Source organism: Pyxicephalus adspersus, chromosome 12 (assembly GCF_032062135.1).
Source record: "Pyxicephalus adspersus chromosome 12, UCB_Pads_2.0, whole genome shotgun sequence".
In the NCBI taxonomy this organism is placed as follows: domain Eukaryota; kingdom Metazoa; phylum Chordata; class Amphibia; order Anura; family Pyxicephalidae; genus Pyxicephalus; species Pyxicephalus adspersus.
The window spans coordinates 22106104-22130769 of record NC_092869.1 but is presented as its reverse complement, the minus strand read 5'-3'; the positions used below and the strand labels follow the sequence as shown (position 1 = coordinate 22130769).

Here is a 24666-nt window from a genome sequence, read left to right as displayed (position 1 = left end):
TCTACAAGAGCAGAGTGGGGCAGATTGCCAATTCCAGGTCCTACACTTCTCTAGGCACCAGAAGGCTATTTAGGCCTGGTAACACAGATGACCTGTTTGTCACTGTTTTACACTATGTACATAGAAATCATTCCTTTCTTACAAGGTTCATGTCTTCTTGCCCTGTAGGGATGCATTTTGTAGACTTCTGGTTACTTTGCCATTTGGCAGCAGTGAATTGAGCTATTTTATTTGGTTCTTGACCTTTTATGTGGGTCACTGTCTGTAGTCTGCATACAGAGAGCTCCAGCAGAGCAGGCACCAAGCCTGACATTGGAATCTAGTCTCTTGTCTTTCGGGTTTCATTATCTCATGGTAGTTACATAATAAGAATATATTTGCCCTGATTCAATGTATTTACAAATAACTGATTTAAAAGGTTGGTAAGAGCCCCGCAGTGAGAAGTAAGCATACTAATTGGTAAAGTTCAGGGCATGTGTTGACTGAACACTATTTCAGCACAAACCTGAAATGTCGCTGCTATTCAACACCAATCAAGACAATGTTTGATGTGGGAAACTCCAGCTGGGTCCAATCAATAAAGGATTACATCAGAATACTTTTTTGCCATTTGTTTCAAGTGGTTAACCCTTTGCCAGTAAAAATAAACAAACAGCACAAAAACTACAATTTAGAGAAATAAAAAATGGTGGACTTTAGTGGACTTATTAGAGGAAAACAACGACCATAGCTTATGGGTATTAAAGTTTTTTTTTGGTATTTGAGTATGGAGGGGGTAACCCCTGTTAATGAGATTTCTTCCCATGTCCTATACATGTGGCCATAGTCAGAAATATACCCTTAATGGCTGATAACTAAAAAAGTCATAATTAATATTGGGATTACTACATATAGAATTGCATGAAAGCAACTTTGTTGTCAAGAAAAAACTAGAACCCTGTGATAGTCCCATGTATACCACTCATACTATGCTGGGAAAGAACCTTCAGCATCTGGCAAACTTCTGTGAGTGTCAGGTGCCTAATACCCGACTGCATACTCTGGGTACAGCTGCCACAGTGCTGATGGAAAGGACAGAGGGTGGTACAGCATGCAGAAGAGAACCATGCAACAAACTGTGTAATTCTAAAAAAGAGCAAAGTTCAGGGGTATGTGGGGTGGGGTGGGATAAGTTATCATTTTTCTTCTTTCACTTGGTATCTTTTTGAAGGCAGAGTCACTTTAAACCAACATGTGGACAGGCAGAAGTTAAAAAAAGAATATTCCGGTCATACCGGGTAATGCGTCTTAATGCTTATCACCATTCTAGTAATAGGTCATGCTGCAAATCTTGGTGAGTGTGACAAAGTTTATCTTTTTGCGTCTGGACAGGAAACAAATGTAAGGAAGTTTGTCCCTAACCAGACTTATACATCCTGTAAGTGCTGGTAGCCAAAGATTAAAAGATAAATACTCTTTGATATGTGCATTGGCTATAAAACCATCCAATGACATATGTATAGGCCCTTCACCATTCACATTCTAATGGGCTTCAAATTTTGGGTAACCTATATAATAGGGTTCTGCAGTTCCTCAAGAGATGATGTTTCTACAAAGTCAAAATCAATGTCCTGTAACTTTTATAGCAAGGACATAAAACATAGTACTAAGTAGATGTAGAAGTATTACCAAAAATACCTTAGGTGGAAATCTGTAATCTTTTGTCCTACACACAACAGAACCATAATGGACAGAAGTCAACTGACACTTCTGTAGAGTTTAGGCCCCTTTCACACTTTCGATGGAAAAGTGCTTTGTTAGCTGCACAAGAAGTGACTTGTGGCTTTCAGGAATTGTGCAATGATCCATTGGGAGTGCCTAGGAGCATGACTGAGCAAGAAGTAGAATGCTGCGGTCAATCGCAAGTTTGAAATGTTCCTTTGAGTTATCCAAGCCTATGAAGAAAACCAAAAAAATTAAAAAATATTATGTAAATAATATACTTTTTTATAAATTTAAAACTAAACCCAAGACTCCAATCCTACAAGAGTCTTTATGCAAATAATAAATGTTCTTTCCTGCTGAGGACTGATTTATAGACACTGATTGTTAACTTAGATGAAACATGGCTGAAAATGCATGGATTGGGTGACCTGGTATGCTGATTTCCCATGGCATGGTATGCCATGCCTTTGCTATAACATATTCACTCTACATCCAATTCCTCCAGTCAGTTTATTCATATATTTGGGCCATCTGTGATTTGGTCATTAGGGAATAGCTTTCTCATAACATTTCCAGCATGTTTCCATGCTGGATCCCATCTTGTGGTTTCAGTGACTAGTGCTTAATCAGAATTCTGAATACATTGTAGTCTAATCCCTTGCTTTCGGTTCAGATACCAAGTCAGCCAATGACTAAGAAATGAGTAAGAGCAGGACATTTCTTTGTTAGATCAGTGATATGTAATAGTAGCTTGGCGTCTAAGATTTATTTAACAGGGTGACCTGCTGTCTGCCTTCACGCACAAAGTTGGTTGTTTGCAGCAATACCTGGAATATCATTACATTTACTATTTGTTTTTTTCTGATATACCAATTGACTATTTATACACCTGGGAATAGTGTTGATGCCCAACTGGGATAAACCAGTTCATATGTATTATGTGCTACCACATTCAGGTATGTTTGTCAGCTTTCAGGCTATTAGATTCCAAAGAATCAGACACTGCTTAGATAATGGCTAGATTACCCTCATTTACAGTAAAATGGCAATAGTCTATCTTTTTCTAGCTCTCATATTGGAAAGGCAATCATAGAATAGATAATAGTAGAATACCTAGATACAAAACATTATTTTGATGATGAGTAAAAGTAGACATCTTTAAACAGTACAGTCTGACTTTCATAAACCAGCGTGTGTACTCCGTTATTATTTTGAACTGGTGCCATGGAGGTGATTGTTTTGGTATTTCCTGTTACACGTTGACACTGCTACTTATTTCCCAGGCTAAATTGGCACTTTCAGTTATCAAAGTAATGCAGACAACCAATATATCATATATCATTTAAAAGTCAAACTAAACTTATGACTCCAATGCTAAAAGACAAACATGCTAATAATGAAGGTACTTTCCTGTTGAGTATTTCCTGGTATGCTTTACCTTTAATATCAGATGTGAACATTTCTAGTATAGCATTAGCAGACTGGGTAGTGCCAAGAGCTTGCTTGGGTATTTCCTGTTATAGGGTGACAATGCCCCTTTTTTCCCAATAGTGCTCCTGCATTAATATTTGTTGCATGGGCTTCTGATGTAGACTACATGCAAACAGGTTATTAAACATTATGCTGTTGTCTCTATTCAGAAATCCACCCTAAGAAATGTCTTGTGGCCATCTCTGGATGGTTTGCATATCGCTACATATTAGCGGATCGGCACACTTAGATGCAACAAAAAAAAGGGTTGAATAAATATTTTAAAAAAGTATACATGCATTGTGCTTTAGAAGATCCACAGTGAAAATCACAATGTGCTGGTGGCTCTTCTGGTAAATGTGATATAGATGAAGAATGCAAGAAATTGTTACATTTAGCTCAGTGTTTATAGATCTGTATGTTTCAGAAATGTACGGTGTTTGAGTTCTATCTCTGGGCAGGGGGTTGCTCTGTGTTACCTGGAGAGAGTTGGAATGAGCTTGAAAACTCCAGGGACATATTCTGTGCCAAGAAATGTGGGAGGAACATTGACAAAAGAAACTCTATTGTTTGTCACTCTGGAGGCAAATGGAGGAAAATTGCAATCACATTAGCATTAATACAACAACTTTCCCTGAATGGAAACACGGCAGGAAATCTTCTGCTAACCTGCGAGAATATAAGAAGTGAAATGGAGAAACGGTCTCCTTTATTTAGTTTTATTTTCCATGACGTGATCCTCTGTACAAATGGCAGAATATGTGCGAAATCGGTGTCATATGCACTTAAATGCCTCTTAGAAATCAACTTGTTGCACTGTACGACAACGCTGAGTATCTCTGCATGATTTTCCTTATGTAACTAAAGCAAAGTAGTTGTCTGACCTAGGGGGGCATGCTGGGAGTTTAAAAGGTTTTTAAGGTGGAATTGAGAAACAGGTGAGCAGAACTAACATTGGTATATTGAGACTTGTCACAAAAGTCTTCTAAAACCACTTCTGGTAAATTGAGAATAGAGAGTTCTAAAAAGGAAGTTAAAAGCTGGGTGTGAAAATTATAAATACCAGTTACTTCCTGTGGAGTATCTTCATCTATGAGTGTGAATCCTGAACTGAAAATTACCCTTAAGATCAATGTTAGTGCAAAGTAGAAGGTTGTCTTAGCATTGTAATTTTTAAACTATAAGGGTCATTTTAGACATGCAATGAACCACTGGAGGAAGAACTGCAACGCCACCTCAAGGGGCAGTGCATGCAAACACATTGACCCACGGTGCGGTTTGCCACTCCTGGATGCATAACAGTAGTTTGTTATGTACCCTGTTGGGGACTGCCACCCTCAATCTCACACACAATAAAAAAAAAACCAGGCCAGATTGTTGATCAAAGCCAGCATGGCAAAGACACCTCTGCCCTTTCCTGGATCTATCATGTGCAAATGATATGCAAATTGTATTGACTAACTACTTTAACTTCCAGGCAGTCAAACCCCTTTATTTCTATGCTTATTTTTATATTTTTCATGTTGGGTCAATAAATATATGCACTTTGTTTTTTTATTTATATATGTTTTTTTAATGTCTATATCATTGCATTATGAAGACATAAAACTTAGGAGTATCTTTTTTAGGGATCTACTGCCTGAATGAAGTTTGTACTTCACTTACGTAAACTATCTGACGTATAAACTGACGTATGAACTGAATAACCTATTCTATATTTTTACTTTTATTCCCAGATTCTGAAGGAAATGTTTGTCAGAGCAGTGATCTACTACAAATTATGTTAACAATGCACGGTTTCCTGATTCCTTCTGCAGACCTGCTCAACAAGCTCAGAGCATTATATCCTTTAAAATGTAAAATTCCATAGAATGGCTCCTGTCTGTTGTTTGCATCATATTATCTTTATGAGCTACAATATAATTATTAAATAAAATATTATTGGTAGAACTCCTCCTCCTGTGTCTCCTGGATGTTTCCTTTTAATGGTGAACATGGCTGTGAAATCTTTATTTGCTGATCTTATCTTGGTGTTGATCTTGTTGTACTTCATATTGTTCAAGTGCTACAGTACCCAAGGAAGCAAAAAATATCTATGAAATGTGCTGGGAACCTTTTGGATATAAGTTTCAATCAAACAACTTTTATAAGGGGTTGAATGTATTCCCTGTATCTATTTTGAACAATAGCACTGATCATTTGTATTTGAGGGATATATGTACCGGTAAATGTAAACTTTTTTTGTACATTGAAGATATCTGACATGTGAAAAAAATAATCATTGATTGGTTGATATGAAAATCCTAATCCTAATTTAATGATCTTTGGATACATACCAATTCATTTAAACATTTCCATGGTTTAAAAAAAGGAAACCCTTCCATGGATACTCTGCACTGTCCTGGGAATATTTTACCCCAGAGTAAATCAGTGCTGTAGTCCAACCTGGTAATGGTCAATACACAAATTACTGGAAATGACCAGCAGGTCTAGTTGCTGAACATTGGAATATCACATACAGATGCCCTAATGGGGTTTACCTCACACTTATGAGCCCATTTGCTGTTTGGAGTCTGCCATTGCTTGATTGTTCAAGTTAGTATCAGATACATAGCGCTAAAAGTCTGTATTACAAGCTAAATGGAACAAGGTTTTTGTTCCATTTGAAAAAAAAAAAAAACATTCTTTTTTGGAAACTAGATATATCATTTACTTATTCTTTTGTAATGAAAATCTAAGCACGAAGATCCATAAATTGTTTACAGCCGATTAAAGAGACAATGGGTGTTTTTAATGAGTCTTCTTTTAGAAGGCAAAAACCTCAGCATGTATGTCACTAATGACAGCTATGTGCAGCTGAGGAAGCTGGGAACAGGTAACAAGGCCTCCCGTGGGAGAAGGAGAACCTGGCAACAGAGAAATTACACTCAATCTTTGTTTATTATCATCCTCCTTATGTCTCATCTTTCAATCTGAATAGGTGAAAGAAATAAGTCCTGCTTTACTCTTTTCCTATAGCATGCTACATATAAAAATACCCTGCAACCAGTGTCCTTTTCAAACTTAGACAAGCTGTTGTGTAAACTAAGCATGAAGAAAATTTATGGGTCTTAAGACCATTGCTTCTATCACATTGTAAGATAAATCACTCTAGATAGACTTTGCTGTTGTTATTCCATAACTGATATTTACGTATGAGGAAGCTCTGCAAAAGAGGTCTTTGCTATTCTGTCTCAAGATCTGCTACTTTGTAAGGTAAGCTTCATGTCATCAGAATAACTTTTAATTGTGATTCTGCATTTCTGGTCAGTCCGTAAATATTTCCCCTTCTTAGATATTGGATTACGGAACTCTGGACTATGTTCAAGGTGGACACACGTCTTACTGAGACAATGGAGGAGTTTCAAGAGTTGGTGCGAGCACAAGGGGAAGAGTTACATTGGCAACTTCTTGACACAGCTCAAATGTGAGTTCTCAAGAAATGTGACTATCTTGTGTCATATTACTGATTCATGCTCAAATGTAATGTTTTTTTTAATACAATTTAGTAACTCCCGGGAATGGTCTAGAAAACTGACACAAAGAATAAGACCGAACTGTAGCAAGAAGAGGAAAGTATCTCTTTTATTTGACCACCTGGAACCACAGGAACTGGCAGAACACCTAACATACCTAGAGTTCAAATCATTCCGTAGAATTACTGTAAGTAAAAGAAGCAGAGAAGAATATGTTGACCATCTTAATGGAATGTACTACTTTGTTTTAAAATATATTCCTCTTTGTCATATTTGTCAAACAAGGTAATTGGTAGATGCACTTGGACAGCAACCAAGCAACCAATGTGTTAGTTTAGAGGTTCTTACCTTAAGGCATCACCAATGTGTGGTTTATGGATCTTATCACAATTGCATAAAGAAATGTGCTCCTAGATTTAAATGAACTCCTAGATTTTTCTCTCCGAAACACAGACAGGGTAATTACTAAACAAACTATTGACTTTGTCCAACAATAAAGCTACATACATGAATCAGATAATAGTCAATTACATCCGGGATGAGCACAATGGTTTGTTTCAGAAGAAAATCTGACATGTGTATAGCAGCCCCCCCCCGATGAACAACGGATCGGGAACAATGACTGTGCATTTCGATGCAGAACATCACAGCAGGATGGGTGTTCTCTTGTCTCCATAGAAAAGAACAGCACTGTGTGTACAGCACTCATTCATTAAACTGTCATTGGAAGTGATCACGAAAGATCATTTCCAATGATATAACTTATCTTTTTCCTGAAAGGTCCCATGTGTTTCGCCAAACATAATAATCAAATTAACTAATCCTAAATTGTTGGGCTAAATGTTTAAGTACCACAGAATGTGAAATAATGCAGTTGACACTCTTAACACTCTTGTTATACTCTCCTTTCAGTTTTCTGACTATCAGAACTATATTGTAAATGGTTGTGTAAAAGATAATCCTACTATGGAACGTTCAATTGCACTCTGCAATGGGATTTCTCAGTGGGTTCAACTAATGGTCCTAAACCGACCAACCCCTCAGCTCCGAGCGGAGGTTCTCACCAAGTTCATTCACGTAGCTCAGGTGAGTTTAAACAATTGCATAGCATTTAACAAACAAAAAAGCAATATATATATATATATTTTATAGCAGTAAGATTTACAATATTGATAATATCTTCTGTCCGTCATATCCTCACAGAAACTTCATCAGCTCCAAAACTTCAACACTCTGATGGCCGTTATTGGAGGATTGTGTCATAGTTCCATTTCTAGACTCAAGGATACCAGTTCTCATGTATCCCATGATGTTAGCAAGGTAAATATATCTATTTCAGAGCGAACATATTACTGACACAGGAGAACAATTCGGCCCTCTGTTCACCTTCTCTTCCTTGTTCATTTTGTATTATCATTTAAGTATATTGGTAACATGTTCATAAATACCAGATTGTGAAACTGACTCACTGACATATGAAGTCAAAATCTATGTCAAATTCAGTAGCAATGTGACATTATAGGGTCCACTTATCAATGTTTACACTAATTATTTACACAAGTATTACCCAAGAGTCTCACAAGATTCCATTAGTAAAAATGTTTGAATCTTGGGTGAAAATGTATGGATAAATGTGCCAATCAATTAGTTCTTCACATAATTTATTTCATGCATATTAACTGAATTATGTATTTTTATTGCAGGTGCTTAATGAGATGACAGAGCTACTGTCCTCCTGCAGAAATTATGATAATTACAGACGAGCTTACAATGAATGTAGCAATTTCAAGATACCCATTCTTGGGGTACACCTGAAAGACCTTATCTCTCTATATGCAGCCATGCCGGACTTTCTAGATGAGAAGAAAATAAATGTACCTAAACTACACTCTATGTACAACCATATTAATGAGCTAATTCAGCTACAGAACATAGCTCCACCATTGGATGCCAATATGGATCTTGTGCATCTGCTCACAGTGAGTCCTGATTTTAAGTATTTGTATGCAATTTTATTTACCTTTGCTTATAAACAGTATGAAGTAAATTGAATATTTACTGGGCTTATTTTGATCTACCATACATATACCTACATACCTATACAAAGAACAAATTACAGATAGCAAGAACAACTATAAATAAACAAAATGTAATTGTTTCCTCGAGGTAAAGCTCTGGTCATCTTTTATGGATAAACTCGATATTAACCAATAGCACAAAAAAGAACTGCAGAGGCAGTTTTCCTGGTGGACCCATGTTTATCATGCAAATATTCTTAAAATGGGCTTTCAAAAATTTTATACAGCCATGTTGTAGCCTAAAACATCTTGCTATCCCCAGAGGTGGAAAGCAGAAACAAGTAGGGAGAAAAAGATTCCCCTATCGCTGCCTGTCGTCATCCTTTTTTAGTAAAGGCATTGTAGAAACTCTTTTGCTCCCTTGGAATATGTAGAAGCTGACAGCAAGAGATAACATTTTTAACTAACATACACAAATTAAATTTACCTGCTCTATTGTGTTTAGGGAACATTCTACATTATGTCATATGTTTGTATGTCAATGTATTTTCAGCTTTCCCTTGACTTGTATTACACAGAGGATGAAATGTATGAGCTGTCATACGCACGGGAGCCGAGGAATCATCGAGCACCAGTAAGTTACCTAAAATTAAATTGTATTATGGCAGGTCTAATTCAGAGTTGAACTTTATGTCTACCCTTCCAAATCTCCATCTTTGCTTGCCCCCTATTTATTCCATTTTTCCAGTCGTAAAGCCGAGCAGATATAGGGTTGGGATAAAAGCTTTGCAGATAGCTTGAGGCTAGCTATACAAAGATCTTTCACTAGCAAAAAAGCTAAATGTATGAAACTAACATTAGATTTATATGCTAGCCATTAACATTTAAACATAAAGCATGCATTAAAAAAGTTAGTGCTCTTTTCTGTGTAAACTGGAAAAGTCAGAGGTTATCAAGTGTGGCTCAACTAACTAAAGAGATGCTTGAATCATAGGATGGGAAATCTCAGGCTGTACTTGTCTTTAATGAGAAAACAGGGATGTGGGGGTCACATAAAATCACAATAATGTAATTGTAGGAGTATCTATAAAACCAGATTGCAGTTGGGTCTTTCCAACACACACCTGTCAGGTCCATTGTCCCAAGCAGTAACGTGATATGGTTATATAACTGTATACTGTTCTTTTTGAGGTCAGCTAGCAATTAGGATATAAGCTTCTCTGTCGCTGCATGCATTAGAATGGCCACTTATACAACACTCATTACTTGCATAAGCAAATATGTTCTAATAAGCTTCAGAACATAACTGTTGAGCCTACATATTCATGGGAAAGTGTAAGTGTAAATTGATATTGTAGAACATGTTTGTACCAGGTTCTGCACAGAGACAAACTGGCAGCACAATATTAAGTTATTTTTTTATTCTTCCTTAGATTTTGCCATTACTGTCTTGTAACAACTGCAAACTCTCAGTTTACTTAATAGCTGTGACCTAGAACACAATTCCATATGTGGTAGGAATTATTTCTGTGAAAGTTGAAAATTAAGTCTAGTCAGAGTGTAAAAGAAGACATATAAATAGCAGTGTCACCTCACCTACAGACAGTGTATTATCTGTGAATGCTAGATGTGGATTGCAGTCGTGACACTAGCTGTGAAGAGCAAAGTGTTTTGTGAAATTGTTCCCACACTCACAGCAGTCTAAATGTTAATCAATTCCTCCACAAAATGATAGGTAAAATGCTCCAACCATTGGTGAGCATAAAATTCGGGCACAACTGTCACGGTAGCTCTTCAGTGCCTGTTAGTGATGCCAGATACACATGCATACCTTTATAGAGGCCTGTTTGTTTCATCTAGCTTTTCTGAACCAGTAGCTAATTGGCTTCATGACAAGCTTGCCCCGCTGCTTGACATTTATGATTTTTTAAATTATCTACAAGGGTTGCATTCTTTCTAATGGCCACCAATGAAAGAGGCTTTTTTCCCCACTGATCCCCAAAAAATTGGTTTCAGCTGGGGTTCCGATACCTGAATTTAATTTTAAGGGTTCTTTAGAGACAAAAAGTTTGAGAAAAGTTGATGTAGGAGTTCAGTGAGTGTGGTTTCATATCTTTCTGGGCATGGCTAACCCATTTGCCTACATACCCATCTGCTCTCTCTGTTATTTATTCCAGCCATATGGCTTCTGAAAGAGTGTCTCAGAATAAACACATTGATTATGTACACTAAAATGCGAGCCCAGAGCCAGGCCTACATCATCTCAGGGCATCTCTTTACTTTCAGTATAGTTGCCAGTGGGCCATTGTACCTAACTTGCACCTAACAGAATGTCCTAACTTGCAATCTGTTGAAACTGGACTTTAAACTTAAGAAGCTTTTTAGGAATTGTTTTTTTTTTTGTGTATGTCCATATTCTTTCAGACCTTTTTATCTTGGTGTACCACCTAGCACTTTTCAGTGACCACCCGGCAGTTTTTGGGTAGTTACTGAAAAGTTGAGTCACAATTAAGAGGCCACTACCCGGCTACAACATTTTCCCACCCAGCCTAAAAAAAATTTCTGGGGAAAATACTGCATATAACATAATATTTTACTTTGTATTTGTTAATATATCCTTATCACTTGATTTACATTATGAGCTAGCTTAAAAGTTGCTTTAAACAGATTTTCTTTTGCTAAAATGTAGTCTGATCTCTTTATGCACAGCCTGTCACACCCTGTAAGCCTCCAGTTGTTGCAGATTGGGCATCTGGTGTCTCTCCTAAACCTGACCCAAAAACCATCAGCAAACATGTGCAAAGGATGGTAGATGTAAGTAAGATTTCTAGGTGTGTGTCTAATTTTAACTGCTTTTGTGTCTAAATATACATTTAACCAGCACTGTAGGAAGCACAGCATGCTTACAAAGTGCGCATTTAAATATCTGATGTTTGTGGCTATGGCTATATTCACAATAAATTTGTTCTAAATGAGCTGTGGATAATGAATATCCTTTACATTTTTTAGTCTGTGTTCAAGAATTATGATCTGGATCAAGATGGCTACATATCCCAAGATGAATTTGAGAAAATAGCAACCAGTTTTCCATTTTCTTTCTGTGTGATGGATAAAGACAGGTGAGCAATGCACAGAAACATCTGGACCAGCCTTCTCAACCTTTTTGCCCCTGAGTAACTCTTAAAATAATTTACAGGTATCAGGGAACCCATTATAATCATTCAAAAGGGGAAAAAAGTGGTTGTCATTGGGAAGCCTGGCCCTCATACATTAGTGGCCAAAATGCCACGTTTAAAAGACAGCTAAAAACTTCCTTGGTTTACTGCAGCTTTTTCTGCCATGTCGTGTTGGCCCTGGAACAATGCATCCTTTAGGACAGCGGTCCCCAACCGGTGAGAAAATTCTGGTGGTTCGCGGTTTTGGCTGGTGCACCCATGAGTGGGGTAAAGAGAAGGACCCTGCTGGGGGAGACGTGTCTCTGGACACAACCCGTCCACTCTCTCGCCACAGGCTCAGACCTGAGATGAAAGAGTGGGCGGGTTCTGGCATCATGACATCACTAAAGGGGAAGTTCCTTCCCCTTTAAATAACACCCTGCTCCCCTCGAATGCGCGGTCTGGAGCCAGTAAATTTAGTTGTCCGTGGGTCCGAAAAGGTTGGCGACCACTGTTATGGTAAGTCAATCAGAAACAGCTTAAAAACCCTTTGGCAACTTCTGGTGGAACCTTGGGGTTCCATGGGAACCCTGGTTAAGAATGGCAAATCTAGAATAATGTAAGTGAATAAAAACTATTTTCACATATGCCATGTACATCTTCTGTGTAAAAATATTACACCGACATGCTAAATGGAGCACTGCACATTATGAATATGAAGACCATATATGATATTTTGTGCAGTATTTTATCAAATATGTATTATTTTACCACTTCTCACCCTATAAGTGTATTTAAATGTTATTTTATAAAGATTTTACACAGCTTATCACTCCTATAAATACTGCTAGTTGCAGACTATTGATAATTGTGAGGTTCTAAGAGGAGCTAATTTAACTGCACACAAATTACTGATAGATAATAAAAAGAAGCTTTTAATGTCCCTTCCCAGCATACTGCAGAAACGAACCCTCTGGCCTCTGCTGAAATCCAGCACACCCCCTGCTGAGTCAGTTAGGTCTCCTCAGTTAGTGGTGAATGTTAGCTTTATTGATTGAAGAATTATAGATTAGAGGCAGTGACTTCTGTATGATAAGTATAAACTGCAAGATTACTCTTGGAATTCCCTATTGGAGGCACTATGGTGTCTGATTTATATGAAGTTCTACCTTTTCACTGCATAGACCACCAATATAAAGAAGAGTTGGTTTGAAACTTAAATTATAAAGTGCCTGTTGATTCCTTTATAACATCTTCTGTATACATTCAGTATTCCAGCTCCCCCTACATATGCAAATATCCAAAACTGGGTAGGTTTCCCAACGTGCGGAAAAAGTGTGTCTACCCCCTGAAATGTGCTCACCAGCTATGTACATAACTGGGCTGAAGCTTCTGCATTTTAGATTGGATCTTCTAGGAAGCAGAACAAGGTCAGGAATTGGCCAAAACTAGGTATCCTAGTAATGGCTAGTAATTTTGCTAATCTATTTAATGCTTATTTTTTTATTTACAGGGATGGCCAGATAAGCAGACAAGAAATCACTGCTTACTTCATGAGAGCTAGCTCAATATGTTCTAAACTTGGCTTGGGATTTCTCCACAACTTTCAGGAGACCACTTATCTGCGCCCAACGTTCTGTGACAACTGCGCTGGCTTTGTGAGTAGTAAAAATCATTAAGACCAACAGACCACAGAGACAGAAATTAGCATGCATGTTTTGCAGCTTTAAGTTTTAGGTTCAGTTCTTACTAGATAATATCTTTATGAAGAATGTATGTGTGGGTTTCCTGCAAGTGCTCCAGTTTCCTGCCTAGACCCAAATATAGGTGATAGAGAAATCGAGGCCCTATTGTTTGCAGGTGTGCACGACTGTGGTGGAGAGCTGAATGTTAGCTACTCTGTGGCAAAGACTGATGAATGGTTCCACATACAGTGTAAGATGTTGTCTAGCATGATGGCTCAGGTGAAATGCATACTTAGGCAATAGATATTCTAAGCAGTAAGCAGTTAAAAAAAAAATAGTAAAATTGTTAAATGCTTAACATTGAAGCATCAGGAATTTTCAAAAGTAGGTCAGCAAAGACACTCTAAGTGTTCATTCAAAGAAACATTGGGTACATTTTTAATGTTGAAACAGAAAAACAAAATATTACCATTATGTTTTGTGTCTGGGGGGACACTTCAATATTTTTCACACAAGCATTAGATTTACTTACACAGTCCAAAGTTGGTGTTCTGGTCATGGCCAAATACCACACCTTCAGATCCCAAAGCAACGAGTTGTCAATGCCAACAAGGTTAACGTGAATGCAAGACAATCTATTGTGTTATTGGCACACTGATCCAGCTCTGCAGATGTTCTAAGACACCAAGGAGCACAATAAGAAAATGCAGTATGAGGGGCCCTATAACCAAAAGTAAAAGGCACTATATTTGGGAGGGGGTGCTATAAGGGCCTCTGGATTCCTCGCTGGATGTCTGGATAATTTAAAACCTATTGGATAATTGATGTATGTACTGAAGTACAACTGGATGCAAAGATTTTTATCTGCAGTTCAGTGTGCCCCTCCTGTAGAGCACAACAGTCGTTTTGTATGCACCCAGGGGCAGCCAGCTAGACAGTTTTACCCTGTAGGTATGAAAAGGCCCTTTACGTTGCATCAGAATCTTGATACAATAAAATAAAAAAAACTAATAGGATCCAAAACAACAGTTTTGGATCTAACTGCAAAATGGGTTTTTTGGTTGTAAAACGGGAGACAAAATATTGCATACTAGGCAAAGAATTTATATATCAAAATGAGTAACATGCAGTACATGCAGTAAGGTTAATTAGCTTCCCCCCCAAAAAATGACCTTAGACTGTTTTAAAGATATATGACCTAAGTAGGGACGTTAAACTGTGAGCCCCTTTTGAGGGACAGATAGTGACATGAATGTGGACATTGTAAAGCGCTGCATAATATGTCGGTGCTATATAAATACTGTGTGATAATAAGTATTGTATATGCTTTGTTTTCCAGCTCTGGGGTGTGATTAAGCAAGGATACCGCTGCAAAGGTAAATACTATATACCATGTACTATTATTAAAATCCACAAAATAAAGCTAGTCCCCGGGTTACATACGAGATAGGGACTGTAGGTTTGTACTTAAGTTGAATTTGTATGTAAGTCGGAACAGGTACATTATTTCAATAAATACAATTAGGACAGATGTTTGTCTCAACATATTATTAGGCAGCGTGGTGTCAGTTACTGTATGAAATCCTCACTGTAAGTTAATCACAAAAAAATCACAAAAAAAACTATGGATCCTAGATATTCATTAACTTCTGGAGCAAGCTGTGCTTTGATATTTAAAAATAAACAACTGCAGAGTTTGTCTTGGTCATTAAAGAATTACAAGGTGTTGCAGAAGAGCTCAGTCTCAGCTGTGTTTAGCAAAAGTTTTCTTCTGCAAGCCATGCAAACCGCCCCCCCCCCCCTATCAAGCCTCTGTCCTGCACATGAATGAGCAGGGAAGCCTTGTTCGTATCTAGGAGTCATCCATATGTAGGATGCCCTTAACTCGTGGACTACTTGTACTTCATATCTCAGTGTCTCTGTTGCTGATAACAGCTTGTTAGGCTTATCCTTTTTTTCTTTTTCTTCATAGGTTAGAATTATAGGTTCATATGATTATAAAATCATGTCAGCAGTGGTGCCATCATGTTCACAAGGATTTGGCTATAATGCTGAGTTACTTCAAATCCTCTAAATAAAATAGATTTATATCAAGATGCTTTGGGAAATAGCAAAATGCTTGTTTGTATTTCAGTATGGCTGACCATAGGGTACAAAAAATCCTACTGGGAAAGGGAACAGTTGGGTGCAGTCTGATGCAAGTGTAACCCAAATGGCCTTTTAAACATTTATCTATATTTGGCCTAACTGGCATGTTTCTTTTCTGCAATTTTGTGCACAGACTGTGGGATGAACTGCCATAAACAATGTAAAGAACTGGTGGTGTTTGAATGTAAGAAGAGGTCCAAATGCTCTACAGAAGATAGTATATCTCAGGACACCGCAACATCTGACATTTCATTGGCCAGCAGCAAAGAATCAACAAATGGTGAGTAGGGGTGTAATGTACAAAATGTGAGAAGGTGGGGTTTGTGTGGGTTAGAAAGCACAGATTAGGGTACACACAGGACTGGGCAGTAAGACGCCACAGATAAAGTACAGTAAACCAGAGGATGCAATCAGATTACTTTACTAATCAATAGGACATTTTTTATGGCTTACTGACTGAATTCCAGAATGGCAGTGTCCATGCAAGCAGAACTGTTTTCTATGCTTGCCCTCTAGTGGCTTTATTTAGGAAACATTGCAGTTAAATATAAAGAGAGTCAAACTGAACTTGCTATAATTACTTTATTAATATTTTTATTTATACTTTATATATATCTAACTTCTGCAGATTACAGTGAGGGCTGCAACTATGCAGAGGTGTCTTGACAAAGTGTGGAGTTCCCCAGCAGAAATCGTGAAATACAGACCTCTTGCTTTCTAGGTTTTACATATGGTTCTTAAGCTAGTTGAAAGCTTTTTATTTATAAGCTTGTAATTTTCGGTTTTGCTTTTCAAGACGACCCACCAGAAGAAGACCCGTTCCCTTACACAAATGGTGAAGACAGTGAGCATACAGAGGTTGGCAAAGACAGGACAATCATGCTGATGGGAAGTTCAGCTCAGAAGATCTCTGTACGGTTACAACCAACAATGAAACACCGCTCCACACAGACAGAAGACAGTCCTCCCAGTCCCTGCTTACAGGTTCCCTCTCCTCATAGAAGTCGAACACCAGATAGCACTCGTTCATCTAACCACAGCTCCTCACCTTGTCCCAGTCCACTTTTAATTAGGAAGCGGGCCTATGCCAAGTGGGAAAATAAAGACTCTATTCGCAAAATCAGGGAGGAGAGACGAGGTTCCAAACAAGCAACACAAGAGTTGGAAAAGGTAACCCGTATGCAATGATAAGTCCCAGCTTTGTTTTGTAATGCCAATTCATCATTCATCAATACTAGTTTTTATTTGATAATAAAGCAAATACAGGTAAAATGTATTTCTGCAGCTCTTCCAGAATTACATTCACTTCTAGTTTCATTTACACATTTGGATTGTCTCTATCCTCCAGGGGATGCTGGTATTCTCAAATCCCCAATAGCAATAGGGCTGAAGTTTACTAATCACTTTTTTTATGATGTTTTTAAAAAAATCGGTACATGCCTAACAGTTGTTATTAAAGTGTGGCCGAATTGCCAAGTGAATTAAGCCTAAACCTTAGAAGTACAGAACATGCCAGAAAGTAACAACCATAACTGATTACTTTTTGTCTCAGGTGATATTTAATGTTCCTGCTACCATTTTTTGGGACCAATCACTACCAGAAGCTTTATCAAATATAAAGGAATGTAAGCTGTAGAGTTGTAAAAGTATACTGAAAGAATGTTGTATTGTCTCCAGGATGTGCTTTCAAGAACTAATGTTTGGTTTTGCTCTTCACAACAGGAAAGATCCATGTTAAAGGAAGAAAACACAAATATGCGGATCCAGCTTAAAGATGCCCAGAGGAAAATTGAAGCTTTGCGAGTAGAGCTTAGAAAATATGTAATGGACAATGAGACTGTTGCAAAAGGATCATAGGTACAGGAATTACTGGAAAAACCTATTGCTATTTTGCCACTAAGTGTACAGATGCAGGCCATTATCCTGTACTGATCACAATGGACTCAAATGTCCATAGATGGAGGGCAACACTGTAAAACTAGGTGCTCGCCCGTTTCACAGTGGAATGCACCAGGGGTTTTGCAGGTTTAAATGATATGATGTTTACCTTACTTCTATGGAGGCCAATTATATGTATACCTGTTCTACAAGTATTTTTAAGGAATCCTCCCCTTAATTCATCAGTGTTCATGGTGTAGATATGGGGTGTTGATCAGTAGTTGAAGGTGTGTAAATACAATCTTTGTCTAGCCAGTTTATCTAGTATGGATGAACACATTGGTGATGTCATTGTACAATGTATTTAGAGTTCTCCTCATTACCCAACTGTCATGTTAAAACATAACAAACTTGAAGTAATGAACACAAAATTTATTTATAGTTCAAAACTGAAAGCTAAACAAGAGTTTGGTTTTATATTGACTTTTACACTCTTGACAGAATCCAACCACAGCAGATTCAACATGGTAAAAAGTTTCAGAGGATGCTGTGGCAATAGCACATTCCTAAAAGCAATCTGGAGGAAAAATAATGTGGATTTCACTGCTATTCAACTAAACCAGTAAATGTAAAACACAGGTCGATGTATGTAAAAGAGCCTAAAATGAATGACGAAAAATATTTTAAGCTAACATACATTTAAAATAACATTGAAAGACAAATAGGTAATGACTACAGAAATGTACTAAGTTTCTAAAGCAAAACACAAGGTATGCTCACTAGTAACACTATGTCCATGACCATGCAAGAAAAAGGATTCATCCACTTCAAAAAAAAAGGAACAATTATCCATTTTACCACCTTCTAGATATAAATACAGTAAGATAAGGTGGAGACAAAGGAGTGAAACTGCTGTCATGAAAACCCATGGAAACGTTGCAAGTGACTAACTTGCGTTTGTTACTGCTTTCCAAACAAAACAGAACTACACCACAGATACTGGTGGGTAGCTGTAGTCAACACTCCACAACCAAATCTCAGGACTGCATCTTCAAAGACATTTAGTCTGAAATATCTTACATAGGTGCTCTAGCTTGGTCGTGTGGCTGATCAATATAATTGGTCTAATATCATTGTGACTCCCTCCGCCCATGAACCTGACATGGTGATAGTTATGTAGGTTTAAAGAGTAGAAGGAACTGTAAACACTTTAATTCTAGAGGCTATGCATTGTTTTGCTCAATTAGAGTGTTAGTAAATTCTTGTCAATGTGCCATTGGAGTGGTTAGGGTATATGAAAAGACATTTCCTTTTGTCTAGCATATGAAGTCATTTTCTTCTCTTCTGTTGCTTAACTTCTTTTCTGTGTTTCTTTATGAATTGAAGGTCAGATACATCTGTAAACCCATTTATTCTAAGATAGAAAAATATTTTTTAAAGTAGGAAAAGCCTTCATTTCTATCACCCTTCTTGTTATATGACAAGAAAAAAGAAGTGAAAAAAAAGCATAACACTTTATATGGGCTTGCAGGGAGGCTGGACCAATGCATTGATCATCCAATGGAGGTTTCATGGGATTGAGGTAATTGAAGCACTCCAAAAAGAATCCCAGAATTCATTGGTGAACAGATGGCGTATAATCAAAGACAGAACTAAAGGCAGCAACTTAAATCCCTAAATTGGTTGGTCTTTAATATTTCCTGCCAGCTTGCAGGAAATCCAGAATTTCAGTAATATTCTTAAGTTTTAAGGGGTCAATATCCTGTATGCAGAAAGTCTAGAGATACATTTTAGGGTAATTAGCTTCCTGCATCGTAGATATCATCGGATATCGTAGTCCTATGGCTCTAAGGAAATTCTTCCCAAAAGCCAGGCAGTTGTCCTGATGAATGAAATTTTGACACAGAGGAAGAATTCAGGGGTCTGCCTCCAGCAGACATTTTAGAAGTATTACCAAGCTCGGTTTTAGGCCAGCAAAGATTTTTTTTTTTTTTACCATGTGTGCGCCTTCTATCCAGAGGTGGGATAGAAAGTCATGGGAAGGTATGATTTACCTTTCAATCCCATATCTCAGGAGAGCATCTTTTATTTTGGGAACTTCATCCAGAATCAAAAATTAGGAAATGGTAAGCGCATCCTTGTCAGCTGGCCATGATTGACCACCGATCTATAGATGTGACCTGTTTTGTCTTGTGTTTGGTGGAAGAAAGCTAATTTCTTTCTCTTAATCTAGAAAGATTCCTAGGAGAATGTTTTAAATAGACATAATGAGCCTTTTTAAGAGTTTGACATTCCTTTTGTTTGGTGCTATTCCAGTTTTGGATCTCCAAAGAGAAAGAAATTCCCCATGTACAAGTGGCATTAGTAAACTTACCCATGGAGTTGGAGATGAACCACTTCCATACAGAACCAGGCATTCTTCTAGGCTTTTCATTCGTTCCCAGGTGAACGCCTTAGTCGGGAAGCACTAGAGAGGGTTAGTCATGTGATCATTTATCCTAACCTCAATGGACAAAACAATAACTGGGGTCTAGGAGCTAAAATCTGTTATTGTCCCTTTTAGGTGGGCAGGTCCTGACTTATGTAGTGCTGACCTTGAGAAAAAGGGAAAGATCATATTTTTAGTAATCGAGTACAATAATTACAGGAATGGAGAACAATCCCATAAACAGTAATACAATCTAAAATATTTCTATAAAGAAATCTAAAGGCTAGCTGCAATTTGGATTAAACAAAAGCTTTTATCTTTTTTGCCTTTAAGGTTTTCTTCCCAAGCAAATTCTCCAGTCTGTAGAGAATATAAATGTAGGATGTTTGACTACCTCATTTGGGCAATGGCAACTGGGCTGTGAAGTTGGTGTGTAGAACAGCAGGTGAAGCTCTAGTTTAAGGCAATGGGGTAATGTGACCTGTCACGATAAAAGTACAGATGCTACCATTGCTGATCTCCTTTAAAAATGCTGCTTGTCTGATTCAAAAGTACATCAATCAGATAAAGCCAAATACTCAGAGAACAATCAGTGTCAAAAGTGTGTTATTTCTCTGTACTTATTCAGGACAGTGGTTCAGACTTAATTAAAGCCAAACAGTCAGCTTCCCAGTCAGGGAACTAGTATTTTGAAAAGGAGAGTTCAGCCATGGAAGCCTCTATCTCTCATGACAGAGTCCCTTTAAGAACATGATGGTAGTATTTTAATACACCATCTTTCATCTAGCTGTGGTGTTTACATATTGTGTACAAGTAACCCTTATTTTATAAAGTTTACGCTGCTTTAGGGTTTTTTTTCTTTTCTTTTGGCAGGACTTTGTTGATTCAGATAAAGGAAGATATAGTTTCCTAGGCACCATAGATCTACAACCCATATCATACACAGGCCTTTCTTGATCAGATGAGCAATTCCAGTGTCTGCAGACCATAGCTCTGGTATCCCTCAGCACAGATGATTAGTACCCGACTTGGATAAATAGACCAAAAAAATGTATAGGTTATCATAGGCTTTTACTTTCAGTAGTCATCTAAAAATGTATGAGCCTGCCTATGCTCTCTGTTTCTTAGAAAATACGTATTTATCCACAGAAGGTATTGCTAACCTATCATATTTTAAGAGGGAGCTAAAATCAAGGCTAGAATCAAGTTTTTGCATGGTGATCAGTATAGCTCATCTGATCAAGTCCATAAAGAATAATATTAAGCAATAACGTTATGAAATTACAGGATAAGCCATATGCCATATTTCTAAAATCTATTTTAAATTCATCATTTCCATTTTGCAGCATAGACATTTACAAATTTTGATAATATATTATCTGGTCAAATACATTTATATATTTAGGGAGAGGGATAAAACTGTCCATGTTTTCCGTTTAAAAGTTTACTTTAACTAGAAATTTCTCATGCTTGTAAATCAAATCATGTTTTTAAACAAACATTTGTTGTTCTAAAGTTTCAGTGCATTGTTAAGATTTCTCTCCTGTTTGCCCATTTGTGACCTGCTTTTGCATCTCTGGCTGTCACAATGCAGTACATATGAAAGAGAGTATAGTTATCTGCATGGTAAGAATGCTTTACAGTTGTATGATTTAAGCAGAAACAACAACTTAAGTGGGGATGGAGGTAAAAGAAATTTCCAGATAGTGTCAAAGCCATTTCATTAAAAAAGTGATACCAGTGTCTACAGCTACAGAGATGCTCCGACTTCTTGTTCTGTACAATTGTGAACATGTTTATTGATGTATATAGCTACAAGAGAAATCTGCTCTGTATTTTGAGAACCAGCTCAGTGTTTTTTTTTTGTTTCCAAGACTGTTTCAGTGGTAACAGTGCTGCTAATTTGTCTGTATTAGGTGCTTGTGCCAACAGCTAGAATGTTTGCTACATAAAGATCACCTATGTAAATGTTGTATAGATTTTTATATATGTTAATATGGTAGGATTTCATTGTCCAGTATTTATATAAAACAATAGGTCTAGTCTTACCTCATGTTCTAGAAGGTCCTCAAGCTTGAAAAAGCATAATGTTATGTTTTCTGTTATTTTGTTAGTGGTGGAGGGAATGAGGCTGAAATAAAAGATTAAAACCTTGAAACCTGTTTGTTCTGTTCTGTATTGAAGACCCTGCTGATGTAATGACTCATGCTTAATATCTATTTACAATATTCTAACACTTTTTGCTAAAAGGATAGCAGCATCATTTCATTACAAAGGACTGTAATAAATCAAAATAATATACAACACAAAAAAAAAACATTCGGGTCTAATGTGTGAAAAATGGACATTGAACTTCTTAGCTGGCAGATAAAGCTGATTGGTTGCTATGACCATCAAAAATGTTCTGATTAGCACGATTTTAAAACATTTGTACCTATATTCCTATATAACTGTTTTTTTAGGAACCTCTTTAAAAATGTTTTGTCACCAGAGAAGGTTCCTCTCACATCCTTGTCCCAGTGTCATTCTGGAGGCTGTTTTAGTCATTATTTTGGTCAGAAGGATCCGGAACTGTTATAAATGTGGCTGCTTAACAGGTAAAGAATATGGATCAGCTGACCAAACAACCATTTAAGGCTTTTATCATTTATTTATTATAGATGTGTCAACTCACAAATAAAAGCTAGTTACAAATAGTGAGCTTTTGTGCATATCTAAGAGTAGAACACATCTTTACAAAAAAATTGCAGAGCTTTGTTAGCCTTTAAAGCACTAATAAACTCCAGGTAATATGGATTTTGTTTGTGACTTTAAACTGCTAGTAAGTAGAAGTGCTTGCAAGATTTTAAAAGCTTCAGCACTATTTGAAGTTTTTGAAATATATAAGAAGAAAAGCCATAAAGCTATACTTGCTCATTGTTTGGTTAATAAGGAATATGTGCAGGGTACAGATGTCACAGGAGCCTTTTCACACTTCAACCAGATTTACTTAATCTCAGGGACAATACATCTCTAGTTTATAATATATGCAAATTAGAGTCAAATCAGGTCCTCCCCACCTCCACCTAATCATACCTCTGTACATAGCCATTAAATACTAAGTGTTACACCTATCAAACACAAATAAAACACCTTATCTACATAAATCATAATTACATTAAAAACAAATAGTTTCTTCTATAAATAAGAATAAAAAGAACAAAAAGTACTCATTGCTAAGGGGAGACATCTGGTGGTCAAGTCTAGTATTTCACACAATTTTTTTTCTGTTAATTGAATAAGGAGACGTTATGATATTTAATACATGTAGATTATGACAACCCTAAAATCTGGATATTGGAATAAATGGAATAATAAAAACAATAATAATAAATAGAATAGATAAAAACAAACCTGGGTATGCAACACTGGTTCCGTGAGAGGACTCAAGGCTTGTTGAATGTATGCTGAAGCCTGTTCACGCCTTGTGTAAAGGAAGTAACGTTGCTATTTACAATCTGTGTTCCTAAAAGCTGCATGAAGCTAGCCAAAAGGTGTCCCAAAGTGTTTCTAAAAGCTTTGCAGAATTTCCACAATACTTATATATGAAAAACAAGGTATTTGTGAAATGAATAAAAAACATGGAACCCAGGAACTGACAAAGTTTTTCATCTGTCATTTAAAACGTAAAGGCAATTCTTCAACCTTAAATTCTAGTTTAAAAATCCTATTTCAATTTTGTTTTAATTAAACAAAGATCCAATCTTTTACCCCCTAAATCTTATGGATAAAATTCATACCATCCTTCATTGTGTTCCATGTATTGATAAAAGTAACAAGCAAGGTCCTGCAGGTCAATTCATGAAGGATAGTCGTATTATTGTGGCCAGACGCTGGAGGCTCATTCATCGGTCTGGTGTTCAGCACCAGACAACCAATTGCCATGACACTGCCAGTTCAACTTTAAAACTGCTCAGAGAGGAAGTACAGCAGAGCTTATTCATGGCGGCTTCTTTATGGTTACTATAACAATTGTAAGGTCTAAACATTTAAGTCATTAACACCCCCCCCCAAAAAAAAAAAAAAAAAATTAAAAATAAAAATAAAAATATGAATGCTGAACAGGAGTTCTGATTTCACATGTTACTTTACAGATCTACATGCTTACTTCAGAATAGCATTAACAGACAGGCATTTTCATGAAAAGCTCAATAATGTCAACCTACCTAATGATTTGATTACAGTTTTCCATTAGAGAAATAGCTGTATATGTGTGATTGCACTTCTACTTCACTATAGTGCGAATGACTTCTAATTCCATCCCTCTTGTTATGAAGATGAATAAAGCCCAGCCTATGCGACAGCTATAGGTTCCCTCAGAGACAGTGGACAAAAAAGCAAAGCAAAGTAGTGAAACCATAGGAAGTGTATTTGCAAGATAGCCTTGTAAAAGAAAAAAAAACACATAAGGACTGGTAAATTGTACATTAATACATTTTTGTTTTGCTTTAACTCCCAATTCAAGCTAAACAGGTTTCTTGCATCTTTTGTGCATTATTGTTTGCCGCCAGTAGAAGGTGCTGCGTCTACATGTAAAGAATGTAACAAACGAATAATGTTTTAGATTGCAAGAGTTTGGTATAGACTTTACATACCCTGTTTCCCCGATTATAAGGCACTCTCTTA

General features: G+C 37.1%; 1 protein-coding gene across 4 annotated transcripts in view; it reads left to right on the top strand.

Moving 5' to 3' along the window:
- Positions 1 to 22159, top strand: part of RASGRP1 (RAS guanyl releasing protein 1) — an 81122-nt gene extending 58963 nt beyond the window's left edge. For 3 of the 4 annotated variants that reach the window (XM_072427682.1, XM_072427681.1, XM_072427680.1), the window contains 15 exons: positions 4911 to 5016; positions 6367 to 6429; positions 6509 to 6640; positions 6723 to 6876; positions 7602 to 7775; positions 7893 to 8009; positions 8393 to 8668; positions 9261 to 9341; positions 11417 to 11521; positions 11717 to 11826; positions 13376 to 13520; positions 14887 to 14923; positions 15829 to 15975; positions 16492 to 16865; positions 17418 to 22159. In XM_072427682.1, coding sequence (XP_072283783.1) covers positions 4955 to 5016; positions 6367 to 6429; positions 6509 to 6640; positions 6723 to 6876; positions 7602 to 7775; positions 7893 to 8009; positions 8393 to 8668; positions 9261 to 9341; positions 11417 to 11521; positions 11717 to 11826; positions 13376 to 13520; positions 14887 to 14923; positions 15829 to 15975; positions 16492 to 16865; positions 17418 to 17552 — 2112 coding nt within the window. In that variant the 5' untranslated portion in view covers positions 4911 to 4954 and the 3' untranslated portion in view covers positions 17553 to 22159. Of the gene's footprint in view, positions 1 to 4910; positions 5017 to 6366; positions 6430 to 6508; positions 6641 to 6722; positions 6877 to 7601; positions 7776 to 7892; positions 8010 to 8392; positions 8669 to 9260; positions 9342 to 11416; positions 11522 to 11716; positions 11827 to 13375; positions 13521 to 14886; positions 14924 to 15828; positions 15976 to 16323; positions 16866 to 17417 lie in introns of those variants that run through there. The other variant, XM_072427683.1, reaches the window with a different exon arrangement.
- The last annotated feature ends 2507 nt before the right edge of the window (positions 22160 to 24666 follow it).